The following is a 26,747-nucleotide window of genomic DNA, read 5'->3' as shown; positions in this document are numbered from 1 at the left end:
CCCCTTTGCATGACTGACCTGAAGCAAAATAGAAAATGAGAAATGAGATTTCATTTGCTCAAAGTGTTGAGATTTGGATTACACTCATCATATCAATCCCTAGCTTATGCAGGATGATCATACCAAGTGATTTCCATCCGTTGCAATGTTGGTAATCCATATCCTCTCTATTATGCCTCCCATTCCTATATATGGTGTAAATGACTCGAATACAGATAGTACATTCCTGACTTTGTCGCTTCACTATGTTAGTAATGTTACTGGGAACTTTTTTCATCCTTGCAGCAGGAACTCTTAGATCAGTGAACATTTTAAATGATTTTATATCTGCAGTGTAAAATTTTCCCAAACATGCATATATAGTACTACAAGTGAAGATGATCCAAGCATTCAAAAATCTGAGATTATATATTCTGCTGCAAAACTATCTACTGATTTCTACTGTAAAACCTGTATTGTGTAGCTACAAAACGACTAAATTATGTAGTTAAAATAGATTAATGGCATGTCTTACTAACAAACTGCAATAATCTATGAATTCCATCATCTTGCATAGAGTTGAATTTAAAGTCATGGTGAGTAAAGCCTCTATTTTCTAAGCATTTCACCAAACTGAAAATCTCATCCTTATTTGTTCATTTCTTTTACCTCAAATTTGTTGATTATTTGATTTTAGGTGTGCTATTATCACATTTTATTTGTCTTCACTGCTGTGAGTTGGCGTCGGAAGAAATGCGGTACAAGTTTTAGCTGGATTTATGTAGTTGGGTTGGAAGTTGGAACCAAATATTATTGGGTCATATCACAAGTTGGGCCTCGGTCCAATTATTATTGGGCTAGACCTTTATAAGCTGGGCTTGAAATATTAGTTATGTAAAAATAATCATATACTTTGTACATATTTTAATACTCCCTCCGTCAACCAATACAAAACCAAATTTGACCGGACATAAATTTTAAAAGATATACTAAAAAGTGAATGAAAGAAAATTAGAGGAATATGTGATCCATTACCAAAAGTAGTAAAAAAAACAAATGAAATATTTATTGGTACAGACAAAAATGGGACGGAGGGAGTAGTAATTTGTAATGAAGTCGTTTTCCTGTGAGTACGGGTTCAGGTAAACGGTAGGAGATGAGGTACCAACGATGGTAGAGCAATGGGGATTAGGCAAGCATAGAGGCTAGAGCTGACAAATCGTGCTAGTTGGGTTGTTGTCGAGTCAATACGATATCAACCCAACTTAATAAGGTCAAACTCTAACCCAACTTGGAACCATCGGGTTCATCTTGGGTCCCAACCCATTAACTTAGTGCATGTTCTTACCGGATTTTCGTGTCATGTTGAAAGTTGTTTGTTCTACTGTTAACGTTAGTACATTGTGATACAATTTAGTTTGACATGATACGATAATGACCTAACCATAATATTACATGATAAAATTACACTATAAAATCTAATATTGCACAGTTAAAATATGTTATAACATGATTAAAACTTTATCACGATTTTCATATAAATAATAAAATTAAACTATAACATTTTTTATATAATAAAAGTAACAATTTTATTTCTTAACTGGTAACTAAAATCTAACCCAAATCCAATCCAAAAGCATCAGATTGTAAAGCTTAACTCAAATCTATTAACTTCATGTGTATTTGTGTCCAGATTGTATCATGTGTCAAAAATGTTAGCCCTAAGCGATGGTACTCGAACATCAGTATTTGACTATTTGTCTATAATTATATTGTTTCAATTTCTATTATCAAATATTGATTGCACTGGATAATAATCTCTCTGTCCCATAAAAATAGGGCTTTGAAAACGTCTCGGGTTTTAATACGAAATTATTAAAGTAAGAGAGATATAAATAAAAAGTTATTGAGTGTAGAGAATGTCTATCATCTTACAAGAGAGAAAAGATTTGCCAAAAATAGAAATATACTATTTTGTGGGATGGAAAAGAAAAAGGAAAAAAGAATACTACTGTTTTTGTGGGGCGGAGAGAGTATTTAGTTTGGACAATATTATAAGCACAAGAGTATACAATCTTTTAAATTTTGAAAACTCTTTTATTTCTAATTAGGTGATACTCATTTTCCATTCACAATATTTTTAATTATTTTTTTTGTATCATTCTCCTACTTTACTAATTATACATTAAAACTCGTGTTCAATCAAAAGTGCATATTATTATAGGATGGATAAAGTACAGTTTTATTCAACCTTACATAACTAGTTGACCCTAGCAATTTATTGATTCTACTTTAATTTTCGTGCAATTGTATTCAATCAAAAGTGCATATTATTATAGGACGGATAAAGTACAGTTTTATTCAACCTTACATAACTAGTTGACCCTAGCAATTTATTGATTCTACTTTAATTTTCGTGCAATTGTATTCAATCAAAAGTGCATATTATTATAGGACGGATAAATTACAGTTTTATTCAACCTTACATAACTAGTTGACCCTAGCAATTTATTGATTCTACTTTAATTTTCGTGCAATTGTATTATATTCGTATGATTTCACTTTAGTTTTCGTGCAATTGTATTATATTCATATGATTTCACTTTAATTTTCATGCAATTGTATTATATTCATATAATTCATATATAAGTTTCCCTACTACTGTCTATACACCTACAATAATTTTCGTGCAATTGTATTCTATTCATATGATTTCACTTTAATTTTCATTCAATTGTATTATATTCATATAATTCATATATATGTTTCCCTACTACTGTCTATACACCTACAAATAAATACAGAATTAAACTGAAAAAGTAACTTGGGTATCGAAATTAAGCAAGTTGATTCACAAATAAATCTACATTGGTCCACAATATTTATTTAGGCAGAGGAAAAAGTCAATGTGACGAATTCCATATTTAAATAGTACCCATATATAACTCGTACTTATTAGTAGTAATTTTGATAGTAAAAGGAAAAAGGTCAAGAATACCCCAAAACACACTCAGGCCATCCACAATAGGAATAGCCCAGCCATAGCCCAGCCATAGCCCAGCCACTGCCACATCAGCAGCACTAAAAATCCTCCTGCCACATCATCAAAACAAGCAAATAGCCCAGCAATAGCCCAGCCATAGCCTAGCCACTAATATCCACATCACTATTAACAAATATATACAAAATGAAATAATTAACAATCACACAATATGCGAAATTTAATTTACGAGACATATACGGGAAAAGTTTAATAATACTATTAAAATTTAAAAAAGTACAATAATTTAAAAAGTACATTAATTAAAAAAAAATACAATAATAAAAAAAAGTACATAAATTTTAAAACAAGTGGTGCGAATGAAAATGACGAACAAAGCGCGTATATATAGTGTTTCGAAAAAAAAAATTTATTTTTTCGCGCTAGGCGGTGCGCTGGGCGATCCGGGCGCTGCAATAGCGCCGAACGGACCGCCCAGCGCCACGTGACCGCCCAGCGCTGCGCGGTTTCTCTCTCCAATCGCCCGCTGGGCGGCTGCAATAGATCGCCCAGCGAACCGCCCAGCGCCGGCTCTCGGCTGGGCGGTCGCTGGGCGCCTATTGTGGATGGCCTCACAAAAACACAGAGACGTGTATGTATACGTGGCAAATAATATTGATTTTTTATTAACAATTTTTAAATATAGAAAAAGAGGTTAGGAAAAAGAAAAAAAAAGCAATACATCGTTAAAGCGTACCTACTTTTTCACCAACTTGGTTGAGTTAAAATGCCTCCAAACTAATGGTAATCTCATATCTTTAAATATCCCCATCCTCTCTTCATCTTCAAGTCTCATCGTCACCCCACACCCTACTCCCAATATATATACATGATGGTTTGGCGAATTTTTGATGGTGATGAATGCTGGAAAATACAGATCACGACACAGAGATTTACGTGGTTCGATTTACTGAGGTAAATCTACGTCCACGGGAAGAAAAGAGGGCAGAGTTGTATTGCTCGATCTGTTTTCTACAGCTTACAATACAGACTTGCTATTTGATCTTTGATCTCTAGAGAACTTAACCCCTGTCTATCTGATCTAAGTTCTATTTATACATTGAACTAAGATCGTGGCTTGCATCACCACTAATGATGGTTGTGAATGTCGTGGAGGTCATGGAGATCCTGCATGGGTCCACTATCCTGCATGAGATCCTGCATGAGTCCACTATCTCTGTGCTTGGTCCACTATCCTGCATGTGATCCTGCATGAGTTGACTATCTTCCAGTTCGGTCGAATACTGAGACCGAACTGCTGAACTATTGCCGAGCAGCTTTTGCCGATCTGAGAGTAGAGCTTGATTGGTCGGCTTTTACCGAGCTGTAGGCTTCTACCGAGCTGTAGGCTGGGGCCGAACTCTTTGGTAATGCCGAACTGATACTCTTCCTTGGGCTTTGGGCACTGCTATTGGGCTTGTTTAGTATGTACTCCATCACTACCCCCCCGAAAAGCGAAGTGAATCATTTCGGCGAAGCGAGTCACTTCGGCATTCTGGATAAGTAAACTTCTTTGGTCGGGCTTAGTCTTCGGTTTTTATGAAGTAAACTTCTTTGACCGGACTCGGTTTGTGTCCTAATTTGGCGAGTTTTATCGCTGGGATCGAACTTTCCCTTTGTCCTAATTTGGGGATCGGACTTTCCCTTGTCCTAATTTGGGGATCGGACTTTCCCTTGTCCTAATTCGGCGAGTTTTATCGCGTGGATTGGACTTTCCCTTTGTCCTAATTTGGGGATCGGACTTTCCCTTGTCCTAATTCGGCGAGTTTTATCGCGTGGATTGGACTTTCCCTTTTTGCAGTTCGTTTCAGACGAACTGCTTGTTTCGTAAGCTGAATTGTGGTCTTGTATCCTCTTTAGAAGCTTGGACTCACAATCGTTAGCTTGCAGCTCGTTTCAGACGAACTGCTTGTTTCTTAAGCTGAATTGTGGTCTTGTATCCTCCTCAGAAGCTTGGACTCACAATCGTTAGCTTGCAGCTCGTTTCAGACGAACTGCTTGTTTCTTAAGCTGAATTGTGGTCTTGTATCCTCCTCAGAAGCTTGGACTCACAATCGTTAGCTTGCAGCTCGTTTCAGACGAACTGCTTGTTTCTTAAGCTGAATTGTGGTCTTGTATCCTCCTTAGAAGCTTGGACTCACAATCGTTAGCTTGCATATGTTCTAAAAAGGGGATCAGCCTTTGAAGAACAAGATACCTCAGTAACATTTGTAAGAGACGACACGCACATAGACAGACAAAACGCATATAGACAAATAAACGAACAAGCATAAAAAAAACAAGTAAAACACAAAGAAAGCACATACCCCTAGGACCGAACTAGACACAAGACTGACTGACCGGACTGTCTCTTACAAATGGAACTTCTTGAGGTTGGAAATGTGCCATGTTCGGGGTACTTGTTCTCCTGACTTGTGAGTCAATTTGTAAGACCCTTTGCCGAGGACTTCTGACACCCGATATGGACCTTCCCATGTGGGTTCGAGTTTGCCCAGCTTTTCTGCTCGGCTTACTTCGTTGTTTCTCAAGACGAGATCTCCCACTTGAAATTGCAGCTTTTTCACCCTTTGGTTATAATACCGGGCTACTTGCTCCTTGTACTTGGCTGCTTTTATGCAGGCCAATTCTCTTCTCTCTTCGGCCAGATCTAGTTCGGCTCTCAGTCCGTCATCATTCATTTCTGAGGAGAAATTTAGAGTTCGGGGACTGGGTATGCCGATCTCAACCGGAATCACGGCTTCAGTGCCGTACACCAGACTGTACGGAGTTTCACCGTTGGAGGCTTTGGGTGTAGTTCGGTAGGACCATAGGACTTGAGGGAGATTTTCTACCCATTGCCCTTTGGCTTGTTCTAACCGAGCTTTTAACCCTTTCACCAAGATACGGTTTGTTACCTCCGTTTGTCCGTTTGCTTGTGGGTGAGCGACCGAAGTGAACCGCTGTTGAATATTCAGCTCTTGGCACCAATTCTTGAACGTCTTGTCGGTGAACTGAGTTCCATTATCCGAAATGAGGATATGGGGTATGCCAAATCGGCACACTATGTTCTTCCAGACGAAATCCAATGCCTTCGAGCTCGTTATCGTAGCTAATGGTTCAGCTTCCACCCACTTCGTGAAGTAGTCCACGGCAACGATAAGGAATTTCATTTGCCGAGGAGCTTGTGGTAGTGGCCCTACTATGTCTATGCCCCATTGCATAAAAGGCCAAGGGCTTTGCATAGCGTATAGATCGGTCTGCGGCATCCTTGGGATATTTGCATGGATTTGGCACTTCGTACATGTTTTGACGAGCTGCACTGCTTCTTGTACCAAAGTTGGCCAATAATACCCCCATCTCAGAACTTTTGTAGCTAAAGCTCTAGCTCCGATGTGGCTACCGCAAGATCCTTCATGAACTTCTCTAAGGATGTAGTCCGTCTCTTCTGGCCCTACACATCGCAATAACGGTTGAAGGTAGGACTTTCTATATAGGACTCCTTCATGAAGTTCGTACCGAAGTGCTCGGCATGTGATTTTCCGTGCTTCTCTCTTATCCTCGGGCAATTGTCCTTGATCTAGATACTGCAAGATCGGCGTCATCCAGTTTGGCGAGCTGGCTACTGAATGTACCTCAGCTTCATCAATGCTTCGGTGCATCAATTCCTCCACCTTTGAGCTCGGATATGAGGCCAACTTACTTAAAGTATCTGCTCGGCTGTTTTCCGCTCTGGGAATGCGGATTATCCGAAAATAAGAGAAACTTCGGCTAATGCTTTGCGCTTTGTCCAAGTATTTCCTCATCCTCTCATCACGGGCTTCACTTGTACCCAACATGTGATTCACTATGACTTGTGAATCACAATGGATTTTGAGAGACGTGATAAATAGACTTTGCGCTAGCTGGAGTCCGGCAAGGAGAGCTTCGTATTCGGCTTCGTTATTAGTAGTTGGGAATAAGAACCGAAGTGAATAAGTTACCTCGTGTCCGTCGGGAGCGATAAGTAGAATACCAGCTCCACTTCCCGTTTTATTCGAAGCTCCATCTACGAATCCACTCCAGCAGTCCGGCGGCTCTACTTCGGATTCCAGGGGTTGTGCTAGTTCGGCATTGGCAGGATTTTTCTGTTCGGCAATAACAGGGATTGCTTGATCGAACTTGGCTTCTGCAAGAAAATCTGCCAAGGCTTGTCCCTTGATGGCTTTCCGAGGTAGATATTCTATTGAGTGTTCTCCCAGCTCTATGGCCCATTTGGCGATTCTGCCTGATGCTTCTGGCTTGGTCAAAACTTGCCGAAGTGGCAGATCGGTTAAGACGCATACCTTGTGAGCATAGAAATATGGCCGCAGTCTCCTTGCTGCATTTACTAACGCCAGAGCAATTTTTTCCAGAGGTTGATACCTTGTTTCTGGACCTCTTAATGCTCGGCTTGTAAAGTAGATGGGAAGCTGCTTTAGGCCTTCTTCTCGTACAAGCACCGCGCTAATGGTTTGATCTGATGCCGCTAAGTATAAGAATATCACTTCGGCATCTGTTGGAGCAGAGAGAATAGGAAGCTCGGCTAAATAACTTTTGAGCTCGTCAAAAGCTTTTTTCTGCTCGGCTCCCCACTCAAACTTTGGTGCCTTTTTCAACACTTTGAAGAACGGCAGTTGCTTTTCGGCTGCTTGGGAAAGGAATCTATTCAGTGCGGCTAGACATCCAGTTAGCCTTTGCACATCATGTATGGACTTCGGCATCGCCATGTTCTGAACAACTTGAACTTTTGAGGGATTTGCCTTGAGTCCGTCCTTCGAAACCCAACAACCCAGAAACTTTCCCGAATCTACCAAAAAGGTACATTTTTGGGGATTGAGTTTGAGGTTGGCTTTTTTGAGCACGTCGAGGGTGGATTTGAGGTTGTCTTCGTACTCCGAAGTGCTTCTGCTTTTGACGACTATGTCGTCAACATACACTTCAACCTCTTTTCCGATCAAATGCCGAAAAAGCTTATCTACCATCCTTTGATATGTGGCTCCGGCATTCTTTAAACCGAATGGCATCTTTTTATAAGCAAAGATGCCGAAGTCAGTAATGAAAGCCGTTTTTGAAGCATCATTCTCATCCATCAAAACTTGGTGGTAGCCTTTGTATAAATCAAGAAAACAGAAAATTTCGAAGCCGATCAAGGCTTCTACTTTTTTATCTATGTTCGGAAGGGGATAGCAATCTTTAGGACAGTGCTTGTTTAGATCGGTAAAATCTATGCACATCCGCCATCCTCCCTCTTTTTTCTTGATCATCACTGGATTGGCCACCCAAGAAGGATACTTCACCTCGAATAATACATCCGCTTTCAGTAATTGGCGGACTCCGTCATGGATGACTTGATTTCTTTCTGCCGCAAAGAGTCTTTGCTTCTGTTTTATAGGCCGGACTGAAGGATCAATATTTAACCGATGAGTGATTACCTCAGGGGGCACTCCGGTCATGTCCAACGGAGACCATGCAAAGACATCTTTGTACTCCTTGAGGAGCTGGATGGTCTTTTCCCGGAGTAGAGGTGTTCCTGCGAAACCGACCTTCACCGTTCTGGATGGATCATCTTCATATAACCGGACTTCCATCGAGTTCGGCTCCGGTGTGACTTCGGTCATTTCGCCTGCCTCTGATTCCGGCTGCTGTGATTGCTATGCTTGATGATGCCGATCTGATTGCTCGGCACTTTTAAGCGCAATCTGCAGACATTCTTTTGCTCTCTTTTGATCACCTCGGATGACCGCTATCCCACCTTTAGTGGGGATCTTGATGGTGAGGTGATAAGTAGAGCAAACGGCCCGAACTGCGTTGAGCCAGTCTCTTCCCAAGATGATGTTGTACGGGGACCGAGCTTTTACCACAAAAAACTCGATCATCGTACTGGAGCTTGTAGGCGCTTTTCCCACCGTGATCGGAAGGCTGATAATACCTTCAGGGCGGGTGTCTTCCTGGGCGAAACTTTTCAGAGGAAGTGGAGCCGGACTGAGCCGAGCTGGATCCACTTCCAGTTTATCGAAACATTCTTTAAAAAGAATGCTGACTGACGCTCCTGTATCCACGAACACTCTGTGGATCAGTTTGTTTGACACTCCGGCTTGAATGACAATGGCGTCTTGATGAGGAGAGATGGCCGGGACGGGATCGGCATCTGAAAATGTAATCACCTCGTCCCGTTTCAGCCTTTTATGCGTTGGCTCCTCTCGATTGAAGCCTCTGCGCTCTGACTTCAGGGACGATTTAGTCTTCCCGGCAGGGAGAGCATCAATAGTCAGGATTACTCCATCATATTGCGGCTCGTCATCGTCTTCGGGATCCTGTTGCCTTTTCAGATCCTGAGGAGCGCAGTTCGCACCTCTCTGCTTCTTGTTCTTTTTTGATTGCTTGCTTTGGTATCTTTTTAACGTCCCTGCTTTCACAAGAACATCAATACCTGCAGCCAAATGTCGGCACTCCTCGGTATCGTGACCGTGGTCTTGATGGAAGGAGCAATATTGATCCAGAGATCGACGCGCGGCCGATTTCGTCATCCGCTTTGGCTTTTCGAACATATCGGAATGTAGTTCGAAAATTTCCGCTCTCGACTTGTTCAATGGTACGAACTGAGCGGGCGGCTTCTCAGGATTGAGACGTGGTCCCAATCTGCCTTGTACCGGTGCCCTTTGAATTCTTTCAAAAGGAGTTCGGCGAGGAAGCCTCTGATCGCTATGATCGGGCTTCTTTTCGTCTCCTCTAGATGAGCTGTCTAAAGACCGTTTTCGACGGTCTGCCTCATCGGCACGGGAGAACTGGTCCGCAATGTCCCACATCTCTTGAGCTGTTTGCGGACTGCATTCCACGAGCTTTCTGTAGAGAGCTCCGGGCAGGATTCCATTTTGGAATGCCGAAATGACAAGTAGATCATTGAGATCATCTACTTGTAGGCATTCCTTGTGGAATCTCGTCAAAAAGTCGCTGATCTTTTCGTCGCGACCTTGACGTATAGAAAGCAGCTGAGCCGAAGTGATTCGGGCTTCCGCTTTCTGAAAAAACCTCCTGTGGAAAGCATCCATTAGATCTCGGTAAGATCTAATGCTGCCTTGGGGGAGGCTATCGAACCACCTTCTTGCGTTCCCGATAAGCAGCTCGGGAAACAGCTTGCACATATGGACCTCATTGAGACCCTGGTTCGCCATGTTATACTGATAGCGTCCCAGGAAGTCATGAGGATTCACTAACCCGTCATAAGTCAACGACGGAGTTCGGTAGTTCTGTGGCAAGGGAGTTCGGGTGATATCGTCTGAGAACGGAGTCTTCAATGCTCCGTACATGGCGAACCCGACATCTCTTCGGTATGGAGGAGATGGAGTTCTCCTGTGATTCCGGTACCGAGGAGGAACAGGAACATGTCGGGGTTGAGGATTCTTCTTCCTGGAAGACACGGCACTACTGCGGTAGTGACTTTCATGTCTGGATGAGGAAGGAGAATCCACCGCTTTCGTCTCCGGTTTTTGGCCTGTTTGCAGGAATGCTAAGAATTCATCCTGCTTCTCGGCCAAAAACAACTTGACAGCCTCGTTCAAATCGGGCTGCTGGGAAGACTCGGTGCGACGACTTCTGGAGTGGCTTGTTCCTTCATCGTGAAAACTGGAAGTAGATGTCTCCCGAGGCTGTTTTCCGGATCTGCGGGCTGGACTAGCTTCCTCATGGTTTTCACGAACGGTATTACGGGTAGTATGTGATCTGGTATGCATTTTTTTTGGGGTGGAAAAAGGGTCAAAAATTCGCTTTATCACAAATTTGGTTCTCTGTTTCCCACAGACGGCGCCAGTGATGGTTTGGCGAATTTTTGATGGTGATGAATGCTGGAAAATACAGATCACGACACAGAGATTTACGTGGTTCGATTTACTGAGGTAAATCTACGTCCACGGGAAGAAAAGAGGGCAGAGTTGTATTGCTCGATCTGTTTTCTACAGCTTACAATACAGACTTGCTATTTGATCTTTGATCTCTAGAGAACTTAACCCCTGTCTATCTGATCTAAGTTCTATTTATACATTGAACTAAGATCGTGGCTTGCATCACCACTAATGATGGTTGTGAATGTCGTGGAGGTCATGGAGATCCTGCATGGGTCCACTATCCTGCATGAGATCCTGCATGAGTCCACTATCTCTGTGCTTGGTCCACTATCCTGCATGTGATCCTGCATGAGTTGACTATCTTCCAGTTCGGTCGAATACTGAGACCGAACTGCTGAACTATTGCCGAGCAGCTTTTGCCGATCTGAGAGTAGAGCTTGATTGGTCGGCTTTTACCGAGCTGTAGGCTTCTACCGAGCTGTAGGCTGGGGCCGAACTCTTTGGTAATGCCGAACTGATACTCTTCCTTGAGCTTTGGGCACTGCTATTGGGCTTGTTTAGTATGTACTCCATCACTACCCCCCCGAAAAGCGAAGTGAATCATTTCGGCGAAGCGAGTCACTTCGGCATTCTGGATAAGTAAACTTCTTTGGTCGGGCTTAGTCTTCGGTTTTTATGAAGTAAACTTCTTTGACCGGACTCGGTTTGTGTCCTAATTTGGCGAGTTTTATCGCTGGGATCGAACTTTCCCTTTGTCCTAATTTGGGGATCGGACTTTCCCTTGTCCTAATTTGGGGATCGGACTTTCCCTTGTCCTAATTCGGCGAGTTTTATCGCGTGGATTGGACTTTCCCTTTGTCCTAATTTGGGGATCGGACTTTCCCTTGTCCTAATTCGGCGAGTTTTATCGCGTGGATTGGACTTTCCCTTTTTGCAGTTCGTTTCAGACGAACTGCTTGTTTCGTAAGCTGAATTGTGGTCTTGTATCCTCTTTAGAAGCTTGGACTCACAATCGTTAGCTTGCAGCTCGTTTCAGACGAACTGCTTGTTTCTTAAGCTGAATTGTGGTCTTGTATCCTCCTCAGAAGCTTGGACTCACAATCGTTAGCTTGCAGCTCGTTTCAGACGAACTGCTTGTTTCTTAAGCTGAATTGTGGTCTTGTATCCTCCTCAGAAGCTTGGACTCACAATCGTTAGCTTGCAGCTCGTTTCAGACGAACTGCTTGTTTCTTAAGCTGAATTGTGGTCTTGTATCCTCCTTAGAAGCTTGGACTCACAATCGTTAGCTTGCATATGTTCTAAAAAGGGGATCAGCCTTTGAAGAACAAGATACCTCAGTAACATTTGTAAGAGACGACACGCACATAGACAGACAAAACGCATATAGACAAATAAACGAACAAGCATAAAAAAAACAAGTAAAACACAAAGAAAGCACATACCCCTAGGACCGAACTAGACACAAGACTGACTGACCGGACTGTCTCTTACAAATGGAACTTCTTGAGGTTGGAAATGTGCCATGTTCGGGGTACTTGTTCTCCTGACTTGTGAGTCAATTTGTAAGACCCTTTGCCGAGGACTTCTGACACCCGATATGGACCTTCCCATGTGGGTTCGAGTTTGCCCAGCTTTTCTGCTCGGCTTACTTCGTTGTTTCTCAAGACGAGATCTCCCACTTGAAATTGCAGCTTTTTCACCCTTTGGTTATAATATCGGGCTACTTGCTCCTTGTACTTGGCTGCTTTTATGCAGGCCAATTCTCTTCTCTCTTCGGCCAGATCTAGTTCGGCTCTCAGTCCGTCATCATTCATTTCTGAGGAGAAATTTAGAGTTCGGGGACTGGGTATGCCGATCTCAACCGGAATCACGGCTTCAGTGCCGTACACCAGACTGTACGGAGTTTCACCGTTGGAGGCTTTGGGTGTAGTTCGGTAGGACCATAGGACTTGAGGGAGATTTTCTACCCATTGCCCTTTGGCTTGTTCTAACCGAGCTTTTAACCCTTTCACCAAGATACGGTTTGTTACCTCCGTTTGTCCGTTTGCTTGTGGGTGAGCGACCGAAGTGAACCGCTGTTGAATATTCAGCTCTTGGCACCAATTCTTGAACGTCTTGTCGGTGAACTGAGTTCCATTATCCGAAATGAGGATATGGGGTATGCCAAATCGGCACACTATGTTCTTCCAGACGAAATCCAATGCCTTCGAGCTCGTTATCGTAGCTAATGGTTCAGCTTCCACCCACTTCGTGAAGTAGTCCACGGCAACGATAAGGAATTTCATTTGCCGAGGAGCTTGTGGTAGTGGCCCTACTATGTCTATGCCCCATTGCATAAAAGGCCAAGGGCTTTGCATAGCGTATAGATCGGTCTGCGGCATCCTTGGGATATTTGCATGGATTTGGCACTTCGTACATGTTTTGACGAGCTGCACTGCTTCTTGTACCAAAGTTGGCCAATAATATCCCCATCTCAGAACTTTTGTAGCTAAAGCTCTGGCTCCGATGTGGCTACCGCACGATCCTTCATGAACTTCTCTGAGGATGTAGTCCGTCTCTTCTGGCCCTACACATCGCAATAACGGCTGAAGGTAGGACTTTCTGTATAGGACTCCTCCATGAAGTTCGTACCGAAGTGCTCGGCATGTGATTTTCCGAGCTTCTCTCTTATCCTCGGGCAGTTGTCCTTGATCTAGATACTGCAAGATCGGCGTCATCCAGTTTGGCGAGCTGGCTACTGAATGTACCTCAGCTTCATCAATGCTTCGGTGCATCAATTCCTCCACCTTTGAGCTCGGATATGAGGCCAACTTACTTAAAGTATCTGCTCGGCTGTTTTCCGCTCTGGGAATGCGGATTATCCGAAAATAAGAGAAACTTCGGCTAATGCTTTGCGCTTTGTCCAAGTATTTCCTCATCCTCTCATCACGGGCTTCACTTGTACCCAACATGTGATTCACTATGACTTGTGAATCACAATGGATTTTGAGAGACGTGATAAATAGACTTTGCGCTAGCTGGAGTCCGGCAAGGAGAGCTTCGTATTCGGCTTCGTTATTAGTAGTTGGGAATAAGAACCGAAGTGAATAAGTTACCTCGTGTCCGTCGGGAGCGATAAGTAGAATACCAGCTCCACTTCCCGTTTTATTCGAAGCTCCATCTACGAATCCACTCCAGCAGTCCGGCGGCTCTACTTCGGATTCCAGGGGTTGTGCTAGTTCGGCATTGGCAGGATTTTTCTGTTCGGCAATAACAGGGATTGCTTGATCGAACTTGGCTTCTGCAAGAAAATCTGCCAAGGCTTGTCCCTTGATGGCTTTCCGAGGTAGATATTCTATTGAGTGTTCTCCCAGCTCTATGGCCCATTTGGCGATTCTGCCTGATGCTTCTGGCTTGGTCAAAACTTGCCGAAGTGGCAGATCGGTTAAGACGCATACCTTGTGAGCATAGAAATATGGCCGCAGTCTCCTTGCTGCATTTACTAACGCCAGAGCAATTTTTTCCAGAGGTTGATACCTTGTTTCTGGACCTCTTAATGCTCGGCTTGTAAAGTAGATGGGAAGCTGCTTTAGGCCTTCTTCTCGTACAAGCACCGCGCTAATGGTTTGATCTGATGCCGCTAAGTATAAGAATATCACTTCGGCATCTGTTGGAGCAGAGAGAATAGGAAGCTCGGCTAAATAACTTTTGAGCTCGTCAAAAGCTTTTTTCTGCTCGGCTCCCCACTCAAACTTTGGTGCCTTTTTCAACACTTTGAAGAACGGCAGTTGCTTTTCGGCTGCTTGGGAAAGGAATCTATTCAGTGCGGCTAGACATCCAGTTAGCCTTTGCACATCATGTATGGACTTCGGCATCGCCATGTTCTGAACAACTTGAACTTTTGAGGGATTTGCCTTGAGTCCGTCCTTCGAAACCCAACAACCCAGAAACTTTCCCGAATCTACCAAAAAGGTACATTTTTGGGGATTGAGTTTGAGGTTGGCTTTTTTGAGCACGTCGAGGGTGGATTTGAGGTTGTCTTCGTACTCCGAAGTGCTTCTGCTTTTGACGACTATGTCGTCAACATACACTTCAACCTCTTTTCCGATCAAATGCCGAAAAAGCTTATCTACCATCCTTTGATAAGTGGCTCCGGCATTCTTTAAACCGAATGGCATCTTTTTATAAGCAAAGATGCCGAAGTCAGTAATGAAAGCCGTTTTTGGAGCGTCACTCTCATCCATCAAAACTTGGTGGTAGCCTTTGTATAAATCAAGAAAACAGAAAATTTCGAAGCCGATCAAGGCTTCTACTTTTTTATCTATGTTCGGAAGGGGATAGCAATCTTTAGGACAGTGCTTGTTTAGATCGGTAAAATCTATGCACATCCGCCATCCTCCCTCTTTTTTCTTGATCATCACTGGATTGGCCACCCAAGAAGGATACTTCACCTCGAATAATACATCCGCTTTCAGTAATTGGCGGACTCCGTCATGGATGACTTGATTTCTTTCTGCCGCAAAGAGTCTTTGCTTCTGTTTTATAGGCCGGACTGAAGGATCAATATTTAACCGATGAGTGATTACCTCAGGGGGCACTCCGGTCATGTCCAACGGAGACCATGCAAAGACATCTTTGTACTCCTTGAGGAGCTGGATGGTCTTTTCCCGGAGTAGAGGTGTTCCTGCGAAACCGACCTTCACCGTTCTGGATGGATCATCTTCATATAACCGGACTTCCATCGAGTTCGGCTCCGGTGTGACTTCGGTCATTTCGCCTGCCTCTGATTCCGGCTGCTGTGATTGCTATGCTTGATGATGCCGATCTGATTGCTCGGCACTTTTAAGTGCAATCTGCAGACACTCCTTTGCTCTCTTTTGATCACCTCGGATGACCGCTATCCCACCTTTAGTGGGGATCTTGATGGTGAGGTGATAAGTAGAGCAAACGGCCCGAACTGCGTTGAGCCAGTCTCTTCCCAAGATGATGTTGTACGGGGACCGAGCTTTTACCACAAAAAACTCGATCATCGTACTGGAGCTTGTAGGCGCTTTTCCCACCGTGATCGGAAGGCTGATAATACCTTCAGGGCGGGTGTCTTCCTGGGCGAAACTTTTCAGAGGAAGTGGAGCCGGACTGAGCCGAGCTGGATCCACTTCTAGTTTATCGAAACATTCTTTAAAAAGAATGCTGACTGACGCTCCTGTATCCACGAACACTCTGTGGATCAGTTTGTTTGACACTCCGGCTTGAATGACAATGGCGTCTTGATGAGGAGAGATGGCCGGGACGGGATCGGCATCTGAAAATGTAATCACCTCGTCCCGTTTCAGCCTTTTATGCGTTGGCTCCTCTCGATTGAAGCCTCTGCGCTCTGACTTCAGGGACGATTTAGTCTTCCCGGCAGGGAGAGCATCAATAGTCAGGATTACTCCATCATATTGCGGCTCGTCATCGTCTTCGGGATCCTGTTGCCTTTTCAGATCCTGAGGAGCGCAGTTCGCACCTCTCTGCTTCTTGTTCTTTTTTGATTGCTTGCTTTGGTATCTTTTTAACGTCCCTGCTTTCACAAGAACATCAATACCTGCAGCCAAATGTCGGCACTCCTCGGTATCGGCACTCCTGCAGTCCGCCAATTACTGAAAGCGGATGTATTATTCGAGGTGAAGTATCCTTCTTGGGTGGCCAATCCAGTGATGATCAAGAAAAAAGAGGGAGGATGGCGGATGTGCATAGATTTTACCGATCTAAACAAGCACTGTCCTAAAGATTGCTATCCCCTTCCGAACATAGATAAAAAAGTAGAAGCCTTGATCGGCTTCGAAATTTTCTGTTTTCTTGATTTATACAAAGGCTACCACCAAGTTTTGATGGATGAGAATGATGCTTCAAAAACGGCTTTCATTACTGACTTCGGCATCTTTGCTTATAAAAAGATGCCATTCGGTTTAAAGAATGCCGGAGCCACATATCAAAGGATGGCAGATAAGCTTTTTCGGCACCTGATCGGAAAAGAGGTTGAAGTATATGTTGACGACATAGTCGTCAAAAGCAGAAGCACTTCGGAGTACGAAAACAATCTCAAATCCACCCTCGACGTGCTCAAAAAAGCCAACCTCAAACTCAATCCCCAAAAATGTACCTTTTTGGTAGATTCGGGAAAGTTTCTGGGTTGTTGGGTTTCGAAGGACGGACTCAAGGCAAATCCCTCAAAAGTTCAAGTTGTTCAGAACATGGCGATGCCGAAGTCCATACATGATGTGCAAAGGCTAACTGGATGTCTAGCCGCACTGAATAGATTCCTTTCCCAAGCAGCCGAAAAGCAACTGCCGTTCTTCAAAGTGTTGAAAAAGGCACCAAAGTTTGAGTGGGGAGCCGAGCAGAAAAAAGCTTTTGACGAGCTCAAAAGTTATTTAGCCGAGCTTCCTATTCTCTCTGCTCCAACAGATGCCGAAGTGATATTCTTATACTTAGCGGCATCAGATCAAACCATTAGCGCGGTGCTTGTACGAGAAGAAGGCCTAAAGCAGCTTCCCATCTACTTTACAAGCCGAGCATTAAGAGGTCCAGAAACAAGGTATCAACCTCTGGAAAAAATTGCTCTGGCGTTAGTAAATGCAGCAAGGAGACTGCGGCCATATTTCTATGCTCACAAGGTATGCGTCTTAACCGATCTGCCACTTCGGCAAGTTTTGACCAAGCCAGAAGCATCAGGCAGAATCGCCAAATGGGCCATAGAGCTGGGAGAACACTCAATAGAATATCTACCTCGGAAAGCCATCAAGGGACAAGCCTTGGCAGATTTTCTTGCAGAAGCCAAGTTCGATCAAGCAATCCCTGTTATTGCCGAACAGAAAAATCCTGCCAATGACGAACTAGCACAGCCCCTGGAATCCGAAGTAGAGCCGCCGGACTGCTGGAGTGGATTCGTAGATGGAGCTTCGAATAAAACGGGAAGTGGAGCTGGTATTCTACTTATCGCTCCCGACGGACACGAGGTAACTTATTCACTTCGGTTCTTATTCCCAACTACTAATAACGAAGCCGAATACGAAGCTCTCCTTGCCGGACTCCAGCTAGCGCAAAGTCTATTTATCACGTCTCTCAAAATCCATTGTGATTCACAAGTCATAGTGAATCACATGTTGGGTACAAGTGAAGCCCGTGATGAGAGGATGAGGAAATACTTGGACAAAGCGCAAAGCATTAGCCGAAGTTTCTCTTATTTTCGGATAATCCGCATTCCCAGAGCGGAAAACAGCCGAGCAGATACTTTAAGTAAGTTGGCCTCATATCCTAGCTCAAAGGTGGAGGAATTGATGCACCGAAGCATTGATGAAGCTGAGGTACATTCAGTAGCCAGTTCGCCAAACTGGATGACGCCGATCTTGCAGTATCTAGATCAAGGACAACTGCCCGAGGATAAGAGAGAAGCTCGGAAAATCACATGCCGAGCACTTCGGTACGAACTTCATGGAGGAGTCCTATACAGAAAGTCCTACCTTCAGCCGTTATTGCGATGTGTAGGGCCAGAAGAGACGGACTACATCCTTAGAGAAGTTCATGAAGGATCTTGCGGTAGCCACATCGGAGCTAGAGCTTTAGCTACAAAAGTTCTGAGATGGGGGTATTATTGGCCAACCTTGGTACAAGAGGCAGTGCAGCTCGTCAAGACATGCCCGAAGTGCCAAATCCATACAAATATCCCAAGGATGCCGCAGACCGATCTATCCACTATGCAAAGCCCTTGGCCTTTTATGCAATGGGGCATAGACATAGTAGGGCCACTACCACAAGCTCCTCGGCAAATGAAATTCCTTATCGTTGCCGTGGACTACTTCACGAAGTGGGTGGAAGCTGAACCATTAGCTACGATAACGAGCTCGAAGGCATTGGATTTCGTCTGGAAGAACATAGTGTGCCGATTTGGCATACCCCATATCCTCATTTCGGATAATGGAACTCAGTTCACCGACAAGACGTTCAAGAATTGGTGCCAAGAGCTGAATATTCAACAGCGGTTCACGTCGGTCGCTCACCCACAAGCAAACGGACAAACGGAGGTAACAAACCGTATCTTGGTGAAAGGGTTAAAAGCTCGGTTAGAACAAGCCAAAGGGCAATGGGTAGAAAATCTCCCTCAAGTCCTATGGTCCTACCGAACTACACCCAAAGCCTCCAACGGTGAAACTCCGTACAGTCTGGTGTACGGCACTGAAGCCGTGATTCCGGTTGAGATCGGCATACCCAGTCCCCGAACTCTAAATTTCTCCTCAGAAATGAATGATGACGGACTGAGAGCCGAACTAGATCTGGCCGAAGAGAGAAGAGAATTGGCCTGCATAAAAGCAGCCAAGTACAAGGAGCAAGTAGCCCGGTATTATAACCAAAGGGTGAAAAAGCTGCAATTTCAAGTGGGAGATCTCGTCTTGAGAAACAACGAAGTAAGCCGAGCAGAAAAGCTGGGCAAACTCGAACCCACATGGGAAGGTCCATATCGGGTGTCAGAAGTCCTCGGCAAAGGGTCTTACAAATTGACTCACAAGTCAGGAGAACAAGTACCCCGAACATGGCACATTTCCAACCTCAAGAAGTTCCATTTGTAAGAGACAGTCCGGTCAGTCAGTCTTGTGTCTAGTTCGGTCCTAGGGGTATGTGCTTTCTTTGTGTTTTACTTGTTTTTTTTATGCTTGTTCGTTTATTTGTCTATATGCGTTTTGTCTGTCTATGTGCGTGTCGTCTCTTACAAATGTTACTGAGGTATCTTGTTCTTCAAAGGCTGATCCCCTTTTTAGAACATATGCAAGCTAACGATTGTGAGTCCAAGCTTCTAAGGAGGATACAAGACCACAATTCAGCTTAAGAAACAAGCAGTTCGTCTGAAACGAGCTGCAAGCTAACGATTGTGAGTCCAAGCTTCTGAGGAGGATACAAGACCACAATTCAGCTTAAGAAACAAGCAGTTCGTCTGAAACGAGCTGCAAGCTAACGATTGTGAGTCCAAGCTTCTGAGGAGGATACAAGACCACAATTCAGCTTAAGAAACAAGCAGTTCGTCTGAAACGAGCTGCAAGCTAACGATTGTGAGTCCAAGCTTCTAAAGAGGATACAAGACCACAATTCAGCTTACGAAACAAGCAGTTCGTCTGAAACGAACTGCAAAAAGGGAAAGTCCAATCCACGCGATAAAACTCGCCGAATTAGGACAAGGGAAAGTCCGATCCCCAAATTAGGACAAAGGGAAAGTCCAATCCACGCGATAAAACTCGCCGAATTAGGACAAGGGAAAGTCCGATCCCCAAATTAGGACAAGGGAAAGTCCGATCCCCAAATTAGGACAAAGGGAAAGTTCGATCCCAGCGATAAAACTCGCCAAATTAGGACACAAACCGAGTCCGGTCAAAGAAGTTTACTTCATAAAAACCGAAGACTAAGCCCGACCAAAGAAGTTTACTTATCCAGAATGCCGAAGTGACTCGCTTCGCCGAAATGATTCACTTCGCTTTTCGGGGGGGTAGTGATGGAGTACATACTAAACAAGCCCAATAGCAGTGCCCAAAGCCCAAGGAAGAGTATCAGTTCGGCATTACCAAAGAGTTCGGCCCCAGCCTACAGCTCGGTAGAAGCCTACAGCTCGGTAAAAGCCGACCAATCAAGCTCTACTCTCAGATCGGCAAAAGCTGCTCGGCAATAGTTCAGCAGTTCGGTCTCAGTATTCGACCGAACTGGAAGATAGTCAACTCATGCAGGATCACATGCAGGATAGTGGACCAAGCACAGAGATAGTGGACTCATGCAGGATCTCATGCAGGATAGTGGACCCATGCAGGATCTCCATGACCTCCACGACATTCACAACCATCATTAGTGGTGATGCAAGCCACGATCTTAGTTCAATGTATAAATAGAACTTAGATCAGATAGACAGAGGTTAAGTTCTCTAGAGATCAAAGATCAAATAGCAAGTCTGTATTGTAAGCTGTAGAAAACAGATCGAGCAATACAACTCTGCCCTCTTTTCTTCCCGTGGACGTAGATTTACCTCAGTAAATCGAACCACGTAAATCTCTGTGTCGTGATCTGTATTTTCCAGCATTCATCACCATCAAAAATTCGCCCAACCATCAGCTATCACTCTGTGATCATGAGAAAAAAGGGGGGGAAAATAGGAGATTGAATTTGTTAATTTTGTAGGATTGCTGAGGTGTGGAAAGAGCTGCAGGTTGAGATGGATTAATTACCTGAGGCCTGATTTGAAAAGGGGGAATTTCAGTGAAGAAGAAGATGAGATCATTATCAAACTCCATAGTTTGTTGGGAAATAGGTGTGCTGATTTCAAATTCTCTATTTTCGGATTTTTTTTAATCATCGATTTTTGTAGGTTAAAAAAAATTGTTAAATTTGTGGTGCAGATGGTCTCTTATAGCAGGGAGATTGCCGGGAAGAACAGATAATGAGATAAAAAATTATTGGAACACCCACATCAAACGCAAGCTTATTAGCAGCGGCGTCGATCCGCAAACGCACCGCCCTCTCTCGATAACTGAATTGGATTTCAGAAATTCAGCTCCTCCTCCGCCGTCGTCCAAGGACAACTTGTCGTCGGCGCACGACAGTACCACGACGGAGGAGTCTCAACCGCTGCGGGAGGAGGAGGACAGCTGCGCCGTAGCTGTGGATTTGGAGCTGACGATTGGGCTGCCTTCGCAGTCTAAGTATATGAAGAGTGCTTCTTCCTCCGCTGAGTCTAAGTCGATCCACGACTTCTTGTGGCCGCCCTCCATGTGGCCTTTGGGATTTTAGAAGGGGCAGATTGGTAATTGCCAATCTTGTAATGGATTATATTTAAGCTGCTGATTTATGATTGTTTATTGTAGAGTTTTTTTTTATGTAATTTAGATATTAATTAAGGTTTTATTATAAGTTTTGAATACAATTCAAGTTAAGCATTATTCTAGCCCTGAATTATGTTCAGGTTAATATTTAATAAATAAACAAGTAATCAATTCATTTTGTCTTCCTATATCATTTGACATTTATTTATTGAATAAAAGGCACATGGGGAAGATGTGGGACATCATATTTAAGGCTATAATAAAAGTTCAACTTTATTATCCATTTCATATTCTATGTAGGGCACATTAAATTATTATTTAGACTTATTAACCATTCAAGATGTATAATTGTTAAAAAACTAAATTTTCATATCATCAATATGATGTGGGCACTAATCCGAGTGTGACACATAGCACATTAAGATCAAAATCACAAGAGGATAATGAAATTAGTTCAATCCATATTATGATTATTTTGAAGAAAGTTAAATTTCAATCCAGTCTAATACTTATTTTCCATAAGACCCATTAAAGGTCTACATGTTTCATATGCGTATTTATTCTCATTTTTCATTTTGATTATGGGTATACTATAATTTATAGCCATCATCAGTGGCGGATCCAAGAATTTCATCTTGGGGTACGAAAAATAAATATATAGGTTTTCGATTAAAATTCAATCAATTTTTTTCAATTATCTTAATTTTTTTTTGTAGTGAGTCACTTCATTGTATATAAAAAAATTAATGTTATTACTTAGAAAATTTTAAATTATAAAAAATTGAGGTTCTTAAATATTTATATAACAAAAATTCATTTTAGTTTGAAGAAAATTTTAAATATTAAAATCAAACAATACACAAAAAATAAAGATTATATTCCACTGTATATGATTTATTGTGTATGAAACAAATGAGAGAACAAGCAATAAATAATTATATTTATTCAAACATTAGAAATCTGAACAAATAATAGCCAAAAAATGCGCTAGAACAAATAACAGCCAAAACAGCGCCTTGAGGGAATCGACCTGGGTTGTCACTATGAAATATGAGCATTTTACTACTAGGCCATTTACAGTTTTGGGGTTTTACTCTGTATCAGCCACTGGCCATCATTTTCTCAAGAATTCTTATCCTTAAAGGAATAACCCCATAACTTTTACTATTCACATTAAAACCGAAACGTCGAATTTAAAATTTTAATGAATATTCTGTTCTATAATTTTCCTTTGATATCGTATACAGAAAATACTTTGATCGTTACATTATTATTTTGTTATTATTATGTATATTGTGCCATGTTGCTTTGTTATTTTAAAGAGGGAATATGTTTTATGGTCCCCGAACTTTCTAACTATAATTTAGGTACGTGAACTTTGAAAATATCATTTGAGGTCCGTTAACTACAAATTAATGTTAATTGAAATATTTTTTACTATTTTAAAGGTTTTTCCGGATGAAAATACCCCCGATGACATGAAGGGAAATTTGGAAAACTTATACATTCAATACATTCACTCTAATTGTACTAAACTTATCATATACTATATTTTTTATTAATATCTTTACTATATATTTTTGACGAATTTTCTAAATACAATTTAACCTTCAATATTAACACTTAATTTTGTGACATGGAAGAAAAGTCACTTCTTCAATTTTTTATAATTAAATAATTTTAAAATATTTTTGAGATATGGATACTAAATAAAACTTAATGTCACAGTCAATAGACACTATTAAAATATATTAAAATACTTTATTTAATTTTTAAATACTATTAATAAATTGACGGAATTGCCTTTCGGGGCATTGATGGTGTTTTCACCAGGAAAAATTTGAAAATAGTAAAAAAGTACTTCGATATTAACTCGTAATTGATGAACCTCAAATGATATTTTTAAAGTTAAAAGACCTAAAATGATAGTTTGACAAAGTTGATAAACCATAAAAATATGTTCCCTCTAATTTAAATAGTGATTTCAAACATATATTTTTTTTAATTTCAAATTCCATTGAAGATAAAAGAAATATTAATATAATAAATACGGAGTATGTAAATAATTTTTCAATTCAAACGGAAAAATGGAAACTTGTGCTATACATCATTTTGTAAAACAATGTACGTATCCATATTTTAATGCAATTGGAGTATTATTTTGGCGAAACAAAATTGTGCACACTGCATGCTGTAAATTAATTTCAATATTTTTATATTAAGAACTTAAAATGAGACTAATCTGAAATAAAATAGACCAATAATTAATCTCAATACACGTGAGTTTGAAAATTTTAATCTATAACCACTCATTTGTAATATAATGAATAATTTTACTAATATTATCATTGGGTTAATTGACAACTTATTCATTTAATTATTGCTAGGAAATAAAAAAGACATGCGGGCTGACAACTCTTTTGAAATTGCAATTAGTCAAAATTATGTTAATACCAAATTAAGTACAATAGCTAAGTAACTAAATATTCCAATTCCCCTTCTGGTGAGAAGGGGAATTCGGGGCACCAACCTCAAGTCCAAATGCTAAGTCTCCAGAATAAGCGTTTCTTTTCGAGCTCCCAGTTGGGTTGAAACTCTTGAAGAGTGATTTTATTTCTTATGTCCCAAACAATCCACGTAATCACATAGAACATCGTTATCCAAAACTTCTTATCTAACTTCCAGAATGGTGACCCTTTCCATTCTTCGAAGCATACAACTGGTTCTTTGTGGAGACTCGTATCAATATTCCATCGCTTGCAACGGTGATACTACAAGATACTCGATACCTTGCAACTAAACATAACATGATCCATTGTTTTTGTCTCCATCTTGCAATGAACACACCGATCATCGCCAATTCCACTCACACCAATTCTTGAAAGTCTGTCCTTGGTATTGATCATGAGTGGTACGGAAATAAATTGAGTAATATGTTCCTTATCCAAAAAAAAATATTTCTAGTATTAAGTCTGCCCTGTAGAATAACCCACAAAACAAGTTGTGCTCGGGGTGGAGCAAGATTTCTCCAGGCAAGACGTCATTGATTGTGTTGAGAGCTCTCACTATAAAGTCGATGGTTTACCTGCGAAATAAAATTAGAGACAGAAAAATATGAAGATTTGTCAAGTGACCAGATCCTCACATCTCTCGTGTTTTCTCTCAGAACAGTGTGATTCACGGCTAGTAGCATATCCTCAAGTACATCATCTTCCCATGCAAAGAGTTTCATTCTCCAAGACAATCTCCAATTCCACTCTCGATTGATCCAGGTTCCATTTCGTGGATGTAATGTCCTTTTTGGGAGGACAAGGTAAAGAGTCTTGGAAGACACTCATCCCCAACCCAACAGTCCATCCAGAATCTCGTTTGGGCTCCATTTCCCACTCTCATATGGATCCCTTTCCTCATCACCTCTTGAGTTTCATTGTTAAGCCCTTTAGTACTTGTGATCTGTCCCCAAATGCTCCATTGGGTGCTTTCCTTCATTTTCTGAAACTAGTGTCTTGTATTATGATTAGATTTAACTATCTTCTTCCATAGTGGTTTCTGATCATTGGCAAATCTCCACCACCATTTGAATAACAAAGCAACATTTCTAATTGATAAATCTCCGACCCCCAAGCCTCTATGCTCAACTGGTTATTGAATGACATCCCACGCAAAGAGGTTTCCCCCCTTCTTTCCCTCCTTCTTGCCCCAAAAGAATCGTCTCTGAATTTGTATGATGTGTCCTGCTACTTTCTTAGGCATCCGATAGAGGCTCAGGTAATACATAGGAAGATTGATTAGAACCGATTTAATCAAGACCAATCTACCTGCCCTCGATAGACACCTTGCTTTCCACAATGCCAGTCTCCTCTCAACTTTTCAATGATTGGATTTCAGGTTTTCACATTTCTCGGGTTGGCTCCCAAAGGAATTCCAAGATAGGTAACTGGCAAGTTTGAAATTCCACACTCTAAACAAGTGGTTGCTTTGACAACCTACTATGGCTCACACTTCATCGGGATAAGGACAGATTTCTGGTAGTTTATCCTCAAACCCGTAAGCAAAACAAAACACCGAAGAAGTTTCTTATAGGCATCCAAAATCCCAATATCAACCGGGGCAAAGATGATGGTATCATCAGCAAATTGAAGATGCGTGACTGGAACTTGGTATTTCCCAACTTTGATCCCTTCCAAAACCCTAAGTTCTCACATTCTACTAACTCACTTCACCACATTTTATTATAAAACTAATATAAAAAAAGTGGGTTTCATATTCCATTAACTTTTTCAACCTACTATTCTTTACATTTCTTAAAATTCGTGCTCACACTAAATGTGACTCTTATTGTGGGACGGAGGTAGTACTAATAATTATGAGGATGATAATAAATCCAAATTAGGTGAGAAAATAGCCAGTTTTCTAGTTCCGTAACTGTTTTCAAAAACTTAATTTCACATGACATGAATGAATAATTATGTTGGGAAAATAATACTCCACTAAATGGAGAATTTATATAATACAAATATTTAAAACATAAAGATAAAAGTCCCAAAATGGTCCTTAACATATTGCGTTTTTTTTTTATTTTGGTCCAAAACATTATCTTTTGAATTATTCGGCCCCTCACATTTGAAATCAGATCACATTTGGTGCATTTTGGACGGTTCCGTCAAATATTTGACGGTTTTAATTACCGGGTCACAAATCCGTCACTAATCCATCACTAATTGGGAGAAACTGATCCGTCACTAATCCGTCACTAATCCATCACAAATCCGTCACTAATTCTTTTAAATTGTTTTATCTCCTTATAAAATATTGTCTTTTGACAATATTCAAAACAATATTATTTCATCAAAATAAATATTTACTTTAGTGAAATCATATAAGTTAAAACGTAAAGACGATATTTTAAATAAACAATTGGAATGGCTAATTAAGACGAATATAGTATGATGAGAATTACATATGAAATGTTGTCAAAAGACAATATTTTATAAGGAGATAAAACAATTTAAAAGAATTAGTGACGGATTAGTGACAGATCATTTTCTCCCGATTAGTGACGGATTTGTGACTCGG

The 26,747-nt window shown here is 41.7% G+C and overlaps 1 protein-coding gene across 1 annotated transcript; it reads left to right on the top strand.

Annotated features, from left to right (window-relative positions):
- Positions 1–533: 533 nt before the first annotated feature.
- On the top strand, positions 534–21,788 carry LOC121757931 (myb-related protein 330-like). The gene is made up of 3 exons (XM_042153380.1): positions 534–575; positions 21,006–21,160; positions 21,249–21,788. Exons 1-3 carry the CDS (start codon positions 534–536, stop codon positions 21,637–21,639), a joined length of 588 nt encoding a protein of 195 aa, XP_042009314.1. The 3' UTR covers positions 21,640–21,788.
- Positions 21,789–26,747: the final 4,959 nt, after the last annotated feature.

Source organism: Salvia splendens, chromosome 12 (genome assembly GCF_004379255.2).
Source record: "Salvia splendens isolate huo1 chromosome 12, SspV2, whole genome shotgun sequence".
In the NCBI taxonomy this organism is placed as follows: domain Eukaryota; kingdom Viridiplantae; phylum Streptophyta; class Magnoliopsida; order Lamiales; family Lamiaceae; genus Salvia; species Salvia splendens.
The sequence above is the reverse complement of the archived record's forward strand: the minus strand, read 5'-3'. Positions and strand labels throughout refer to the sequence as shown.

Excerpts from the sequence above, each read along its gene's own strand:
- LOC121757931 (XM_042153380.1), top strand. The coding sequence starts at position 534 with ATGAATTCCATCATCTTGCATAGAGTTGAATTTAAAGTCATG. Across the intron at positions 576-21,005 it reads GAGTTGAATTTAAAGTCATG|GAGATTGAATTTGTTAATTT; the intron begins GTGAGTAAAGCC and ends GGGGGAAAATAG. Across the intron at positions 21,161-21,248 it reads CATAGTTTGTTGGGAAATAG|ATGGTCTCTTATAGCAGGGA; the intron begins GTGTGCTGATTT and ends TTTGTGGTGCAG.